The sequence below is a fragment of the Alligator sinensis genome, unplaced genomic scaffold (genome assembly GCF_000455745.1).
Source record: "Alligator sinensis unplaced genomic scaffold, ASM45574v1 scaffold184_1, whole genome shotgun sequence".
Taxonomy (NCBI): domain Eukaryota; kingdom Metazoa; phylum Chordata; order Crocodylia; family Alligatoridae; genus Alligator; species Alligator sinensis.
In genome coordinates this window covers 95060-103032 of record NW_005842983.1, presented here as the reverse complement: position 1 = coordinate 103032, position 7973 = coordinate 95060, and the positions used below count along the sequence as shown (strand labels likewise).

Here is a 7973-nt window from a genome sequence, read left to right as displayed (position 1 = left end):
GGAACAAGCAACTGGGGATTTGTTGGAGGGGTCTCAAAGGATTCATTGTTGGGGGAGGGGGTGAAGGGGCTCTAGGAGAAACCAACTGGGGTTATTGGGGGTGGGGAAGAATCTGGGAGGAAGCAACTGGGGCTGATTTCCATTGGAAGTTTTTAACCCAGGTGGGTACTGGCAGTCCTGAGGCCAGCGCAAATGCAGCTTACCAAACGCTAGTAACCATGTTATTCTTCCCCTGCAGGTGTCGGTGCTGGTGATGTGCCACACGCGGGAGCTGGCATTCCAGATCAGCAAAGAATACGAACGCTTCTCCAAGTACATGCCCAGCGTAAAGGTGAGGGGCCTATGCCTGGGGATGAGGGAGGGGGGATGTTAGCAGGGCAACGAACACAGCCTTTCACTGCCCCCCCCTCCCGTTCCCTTGCAGGTGGCAGTGTTTTTTGGGGGCCTGTCCATCAAGAAGGACGAGGAGGTGCTGAAGAAGAACTGCCCGCACATTGTGGTGGGGACTCCGGGCCGGATCCTGGCCCTGGCGCGGAACAAGAGCCTCAACCTCAAACACATCAAGCATTTCATCCTGGACGAGTGTGACAAGATGCTGGAGCAACTCGGTGAGTTGCTGGGGGTGCTACCTGGCTTCCACCCCTAGAAAAGGGGTGCCCTTCCAGGGGGCAGCAAGATTTTTTTTTTTTTTTCTTTTCTGTGGGAGGCAGTCCTCAGTCACTTGGGGTGTTCTGGCTTCTGATGTCACAGCTTGTGGTAAGGTGCCCCCCACTGCCCAAAAGGTGGAGGGCATTTTCTCACATGCTTCCAGATAGGTCGCTCCTTGTTTTTGAAAGTGTTGGAGGGATGTCACAGCCCTGAACAGCCTAAAGATGTGACACAAGAGGCAAGGCTGTCTTAGGGCAGTTTGTTTTTTATTGCAGTGGTTATGGCTCTGCGTGATCAGAGACCCAACAAAGGATGCTTTGCTTTCAAAAGCTTGTCTTAAGTCTATTCTAGTTGGTCCAATAAGAACTTTCTTAGCGTGAGCTATCTTGTCATTTTGGGACCGTCACTGCTACAACAACAATCTGATGCTAGCAGAAACCTGAGAGAGAATGTCTTAGTCTTGTGTTCAGAAGCTCATCTAACTCATTTGGTCCAGGGAGCAAGAACTTTAGCTTTGATGTAATTAGTGGACTTTTTCAGCACTGCCTGAATAGAGAAACCACTACAGCTGCCCCCCACCTCCCAGACTTTTCCACAGAGGCAGGATTTACTGGGATCCCTTCCCTTTCAGAACCCTCCCACAGTGCTGTTTGTTTGGGCGGTCCTCTCTCTTGGTTCAGCTGGGGGAGATCCCATGGGGGTGGTGGGGTGGGTAGAGCCATGTGTGGTGGGGAGGTAGTGGCAAAAGCTGCTGGGCCCGAGGAAAAGGCATCTGAGCAGTGCAGTTTTCAAATACCTTGAGGGCTGCTGTGAGGAAGAAGGAAAGCCCCCCCTCCCCCTGTGCTACAGAGAGGAGAATATGGAACTAATGGCTTGAAATTATGGCCAAAGAGGCTTAGGTTGGATAGCGGGTGATATTTTTTCACTTAGAGCCATGAGGTAGGGGAATTTGACACCCAGAGAGGCTGTGGGCTCTTCAGCAGGGGGGGTGTACAAGAAGAACACTTGTTGGGGGGTGATCTAGGCTTAGAGGTACCTGTGTCCTGCCGTGGAGATTTCCTAGGCTTCTGGGACGTGAAGGTGGGAGGGAAGCTTTCCCCCCCTTGTTGCTACGTGTCAGAGGGTTTTTAAGCTGCTCTCAAAGACACTGGGTGTTGATTGCAGCCCAGGCTGGGGATGGTGACCAGGCTGGACCTATGCTGGGACTTAAAGGTGGAGAGTCCTGGCTAGAGGGCCTTGCCTCGCTACTCAGAGCCATACTGATGCTGCATTGGTCAGACTAGTACTGATGAGGGTGCAGGAGGGGTTGACTTCCTCTAGTGTGGGGTCTAGCTTCTGCTTGGGATTTCTTGTCTGGGATGGTTTGGACCCGGCTGATCCTGCCTCAGGATGTGACCTTTGGAGGCTTCCTTTATCTCAGCTTGTCTGACCTTTTGGAGGGTCCTTCTAGCCCAACTTCTTTATGGTCATGACTGGCCTCTGGAGGTTCCTACCAGTCCCTCTTTTCTATGACTATGATTCTGCGATATTTGGAGATTCCTTCTGTCCTGACTTACCTGTGATTCTGTGAGCTGGTCTTTGGGGCCACAAGGTTGAGCACTGTTGGTATGGTCATTGGACTTGAACAGCACTGCCTGAATAGAAATGTCCCATCAACTGCACCCTCTGGTTCTGCCCACAGGGGGCAAGATTTGCTGGGGTTTCTCAGCTCCCCACCCCCTTGTTGTGGGGGTTCCCTCTGACCCCCTCCCAATTCTCTGCCCCCCTTCCAGATATGCGCCGGGATGTCCAGGAGATCTTCCGCATGACCCCGCATGAAAAGCAGGTCATGATGTTCAGCGCCACCCTGAGCAAGGAAATCCGCCCCGTGTGCCGCAAATTCATGCAAGACGTAATTACCACCCCCCCTCTCTTCTTCCTTCTCTGCCCCCTCAGCCCCCTGCCACTCCATCCAGGGGGGGTGCTGGGGTTCTCCTCCTCCGTCAGCCAGCACCGCCGGGACCCGCCGTCCCGCCCTGCACCGCTCTCTAGCTCAGGCCACCCCCGTAGCCTCCGGAAGATCTCTCGGGTCATGCTAGCCCCTCTCCCCCTCCAGCCCCAGCTCGAGTAGGGGACCCCCCCCTCTTCTTCCTTCGAGGGGGGGTTGCCTCCCTCCGGCCCTGTCACCGCAAGCATCTGGACCCTCACCCCCAGGCAAGTAAGCGTTGGACTTACCTTTTCACACCCGCACATCTCTATCACGGCCGCAAATTGGGCCCCTTAAGATCCTCCCTTCCCCTCCCCCACAACGGCCCCCCCGTTCCCCTGCCCCCCTCCGGAGACCGCGGCGTCCCCCCGCTCCGTGTGGCGAAGACAGTCAGCGAGATGGAGATGGCATGGCGGCCCGTGGCGGTGACTTCCGGAGGGACCCACGGCGGCACCCGGAGCCAGATTATCCTTTTTGTGGCGGCCGGGCTGGGATTTTGGTGGGGGGCTGGTGGGGAAGTTTTGGGGGAGGGTCTAGGAGGAGTAGCTGACTCCCTGAAGTGGGCAGCAGAGGGTTAAACCCCCCTCCTGGTGGGTGGGAAACAGGTTTAATCCCATTCCTGGGGAGGGCTGGTGATACATGGGCATGGCAATAGCCACGCCTCCTCCAAGATGGCCGCTTAGCTCCCTTGGGAGTAGTGGAGCTGCACCTGGTGCGTGCTGGGATGTAGCCAGCAACCTTGATGTAGCTTGTGTGAGCTGTGAGGGATGCTCAGTGTCTGCTACTGGCTGCACTGCCTTAACTTCTATGGCTAGGTGCTGCAGAGCATTCTGGGATCTCTTGTTTCCCCTTAAGGGAAAACCAGGGAGGAATGGTCCCTCTCCTCTCTTCCAAGCATGCCTTGCATCTAGGCTTTTTGTGGGGGATGTTAGTGTGTGTAGCAAGGTGAGGGACTTGGGTCTTTGAGGGTGCCCTCAGTAGTTGGGAGGGTGTGGCTTCTGTTCCAGAATGTCTGGGGGGAGGCTGAAGTGGGCGTTTGAAGACTCCAGGCCTGGGGGGAGTGTATGGGAGTGTGAGCGGGGCCCTGACCCCGCTGTGCCCCCCTCAGCCCATGGAGATCTTCGTGGATGATGAGACGAAGCTGACACTGCATGGGCTGCAGCAGTACTATGTCAAACTGAAGGACAATGAGAAGAACCGCAAGCTCTTCGATCTCCTCGACGTCCTTGAATTCAACCAGGTGAGGACCCAGGCATCCAGAGAGGACTTGCCTGGGCCATAGCCCCTGGGGCAGTGCTGTGAGGTCTGGGTCTGAAGAGAGGGGATGGGACCCAGGCAGCTATAGAATTCACTCAGCTCTAGAGGGAAGGACTGGGACCCAGGTATCTGGGGAGCTTTGTATGCCCACACCTGCCAAGGGCAGTGTCAGCACTCATGGGGAAGGGGGACCTAGGTGTCCGGGTGGCATCCCCAGGCCTTCTATGGCAGGGACCAGGACCCAAGCCTTTGGGGCAACTTCTCCCTGGACTCTGCAGTCCTGTCAGCTCCCAGGGAGAGCAGCAGCAGGGGAGCCAGGCCTGCTGGAACCCCTCAGCTGCCAGGCTGGGGTTGGGGCCCAGGCATCTGAATCCTGGTTTATTTTTTCCCCCACCTCCCACAGGTGGTGATCTTCGTGAAGTCCGTGCAACGCTGCATTGCCCTAGCACAGCTGCTGGTGGAGCAGAACTTCCCAGCCATTGCCATCCACCGCGGCATGCCCCAGGAGGAGAGGTGGGTTTTGGGTCAGGTGGATACACAAGCCCCCAGCTTTGACTTCCCTTTTCCCAGCAGCAGGGGCCTCTTCTGTTCAGCTGAGGAGGTAGCTTACTTTTAACCCTGGCTCCAGAGACCCTTACCCTTTCCTTTTTTGTTGCGGGTTGACATCTGCTAATTAAGGCTGCAGACATGCAGAGCATAATATTTGCCATTTTGTTGGTCAGTCCATAGGTCTGTTTTTGTTCAGACCCCTGTCACATGGCAGCTGAGCGGGAGAGTGAACCACTATGACCCGGGTGCATTTTTTACCACTGTTCCTTGGAGCCAGACCTGAGAGCAATCCCACTGTCAGACACCTGGAATCCCAACCCCTCCTGCCCCCAGAGCCAGGCCTCAGCAAGTCTCCCCAGATGTCTGGGTCCCTTTCAGCCTTCAAATCCAGGAAGTCCTCATTCAGAGGCTGTGCCCCTTGCTCCTATGCTCAACTGCTACTGAAACCTGTTTTTCCAAGCATATTTCCAATCCTTTTTGGGAATCTGGCTGAACTCGGCTTCTACCACATCTGGTGGCAGAGTCCCACCCTTTAATGACCCGCTGGATGAAAAACTTCCTCATGTTCATTTTTTAAACTCACTACCTACTAGGTTAATTTTATGACCCTGAGTCTTACTGTGAGAGACAGTCTATAACAAATCCCTATCTACTTTCTCTTTGCTACTTCAGTATTTTGAGAACCCTTCTCATGTTTCCCCTCAAGAGTCTCCTTCCTAAACTGACTAGGCCTGGCCTCGTTAGTCTCTCCCCATCTGGAGGCCCTGCACTCGGCATCCTTGCTACTCTTCTCTGGACCGTTTTCTAGTCCTATAGAAGTGTAGGAACCAGAGCTGGGCATAGTATTTAAGGTGTGGACACCTCATGGGCTTACAAAGCGGCATGATGATGCTTTCAGTTGTGCTGACAACTTAATTCTTTATAATGTCTAACATTGTGTTTGCCTTTGGCAGTTGAGCACAGAGCTGATGCTTTTAGTTTACTGTCCCCACTGACTCCCAGATGTTTCCTGAGTGGTAACAGCCATCCTAGTGTAGGTATAGTTTGAGCTATTTTTGCCCAGGGAGAACTTCTACCAAGAGAGAGTACTGGAGAGAATTAACCCAGACCCCTGTGTAAAGATGTCCCAGTGCTGAGGTCCATAAGAGTGGAGAGCTAGCAGTGACACTATAGCTGGCTTGGGGTACCCTGTGCACCTATCACAGTGTGTATTGTGGAGTCTCTTAGGCTAGCTGGTGACAGATGGCAGCTGTACATAAGATGGCCCTGATTGGCTGCCTGTGGCCAACCTGTTTCCCTGCAGTGCAGTACGAAAGGTGTGAAGGGGGCATGTGCTGCTCCCAGCTGGAGCAGCAGAGACCAGTAAATTACGCAGTCTCCCTAGGGAGCAGGTGAATACTGGAGGACTATGTCCTCTCCTGAGAGAAGCCATGGCATGTACAAGCATTTATTCTCCCAGGAGAAACTTTTCCTGGGAGTGATTTCTTTCTCCCAAGAGAAACACCAGGAGTTGAATCACTTCCCAAAGAAACTCTCTTGGGAATGATTCATTTCTCCGAGGAGGAAGAGGATTATATCACTCTCAGTAGAAACTCTCCCAGAAGTGATTTAGCCCATTATTCCCAGGTAACCTTTTTTTCCTGGAGCCCTCTCTTTTCTTCTCTTTTTTTGTTTTGTTTTCTCCTGGGGGGGAAATCTGAACACTTGGGTACTGGGAGAGCAGTGACTTTTCTGGGAGAAACTGTACATACGATGTCTAAGCTAGCCTTACTGCAGTAGTGTTGCTGTCTGGCAGCTGTTCCTGGGTGTCCCCCAAGGAGCATGGGGGAGGGGGATTGTGGGCTCCCCTGTGGAGCATGGGATGGGGAGGGGCAATAGGTCTCTGGATCCATCTCCAGCAGCAGCTAGAGTTTCAGCTTAAGTTAAGCAGGAAAGTGAGGATGAGTGAGCAGAAGATTGGGCTTCTGCTCTTGGCAGCTGTAATGGTGGTGGTGGGGGGTGGGGGTTGGCAGATATTCAGCACTGACTCCCACCCCTTTGCCCCTCCTCTCCAGGCTGTCACGGTACCAGCAGTTCAAGGACTTCCAGCGTCGCATCTTGGTAGCCACCAACTTGTTTGGGCGGGGGATGGACATTGAGCGCGTGAACATCGCCTTCAACTACGACATGCCCGAGGATTCGGACACCTATCTGCACCGGGTGCGCCTGGATGCTGGGGTTCCATGGGGTGGGGGAAGGGTGGTAGGTGGGCGGCAGGCAGGGCTCTTTGTGGGGAGGAAGAGTTGGAAGCTTGGGTGCTGAGCAGAAGGGAGAGTCGAGAGCTTGGATGCTGGGATTCTACCTCTACTCTGCAAGGGGAGTGAATGAAGGGTGAGCAGGGAGCCAGGGCACCTGGGTTCTTCCCCTGTTCTGGAAAGGGATTTATGGTGGCGGGGTTAGAGGAAGGGGACTAGAAACTCGGATATGTGGGTGCTCTTCCTGGTAGGGGAGCGGGGCTGGGAGCCTGGATCCCTGAATCCTCTGGCAGAGTGGTGTCTGGGGTGGGGAGGGCTAGAGCTTGGGGAGCTGTGAGCCTGGACTCCTGGGTTCTTTCCCAGCTGTGAGAGGGGAGAGGAGGCTGGGGGAGGTGGTTAGTTGGTGGGGAGCTGGGAGCCTGGATTTGCCTAGGTTCTCCAAATCAGAGGGGGTGGATTAGATCTAGGGGGCTGTGAGCCCAGACTCTTGAATTCTTTCCAGCCCTGAAAGGGGAAATGAAGTCATGGGGGTGGTGCGCCCAGATGACTGGGTTTGGGGTGCGGGAGGGTGTAGAATGGGGATTGTGCTGGGATGCAGGACCCTGGGTTCCCCCTACAGCCTGCTGGGCTCTGACCGTCTTCCCCACAGGTGGCACGTGCTGGACGCTTCGGCACCAAAGGCCTGGCCATCACCTTTGTGTCGGACGAGAATGATGCTAAGATCCTGAATGATGTCCAGGATCGCTTTGAGGTGAACATCAGCGAGCTTCCCGATGAGATCGACATCTCCTCCTACAGTGAGTCCTGCCAGGGTTGGGGGCAGGAGCGGGCAGTGCCAGGGTTGGGGGGGCACTGTGCAGCCTGGGTGGAGGGCCCTGTGCAGACATCGCTACTGTGCTCTGTAGGCTCCCTTAGTCCGTCTGGGGACAGATGGTGGCAGTGCACATCTGTCTGGGTTGAAGGCACCTGGCTATTGGGGAAAGGTGCAAGGGCTGGGAGCGGGGGTCTCAGGGAGGGGTGGAGGCCTGCCTGGCTGGAGGCTCTGGTGGGGGGCTGGGGGCTATCAGGCATCCCCACTAACCCCCCCTTCTTTTCTCTCTCTTGCAGTTGAGCAGACCCGATAAGGCCCCCACTGGAACGGCCCCGGCTCTTTTTTGATGGTCTTTAACCTCCCTGTCCCTGTTGGACCCCCAGCACCGAGAGGGGGGCACCCAGGCTGGGCAGGGGACAGAAGAGATTGCTCTCCCCCCACCCCCCCAGAGCTCCTGTTGTGGCAAACTGGGAATTTTGTTTTTATAGAAAAGAGAAATACTCCAAAA

General features: G+C 55.0%; 1 protein-coding gene across 2 annotated transcripts in view; it reads left to right on the top strand.

Moving 5' to 3' along the window:
• Window positions 1-7973, top strand: part of DDX39B (DExD-box helicase 39B) — a 10985-nt gene extending 3012 nt beyond the window's left edge. For both annotated transcript variants that reach the window (XM_006036593.3, XM_014526232.2), the window contains exons 4-11: window positions 239-331; window positions 425-608; window positions 2421-2539; window positions 3723-3854; window positions 4275-4384; window positions 6475-6619; window positions 7304-7451; window positions 7762-7973. In XM_006036593.3, coding sequence (XP_006036655.1) covers window positions 239-331; window positions 425-608; window positions 2421-2539; window positions 3723-3854; window positions 4275-4384; window positions 6475-6619; window positions 7304-7451; window positions 7762-7778 — 948 coding nt within the window. In that variant the 3' untranslated portion in view covers window positions 7779-7973. The remainder of the gene's footprint in view (window positions 1-238; window positions 332-424; window positions 609-2420; window positions 2540-3722; window positions 3855-4274; window positions 4385-6474; window positions 6620-7303; window positions 7452-7761) is intronic.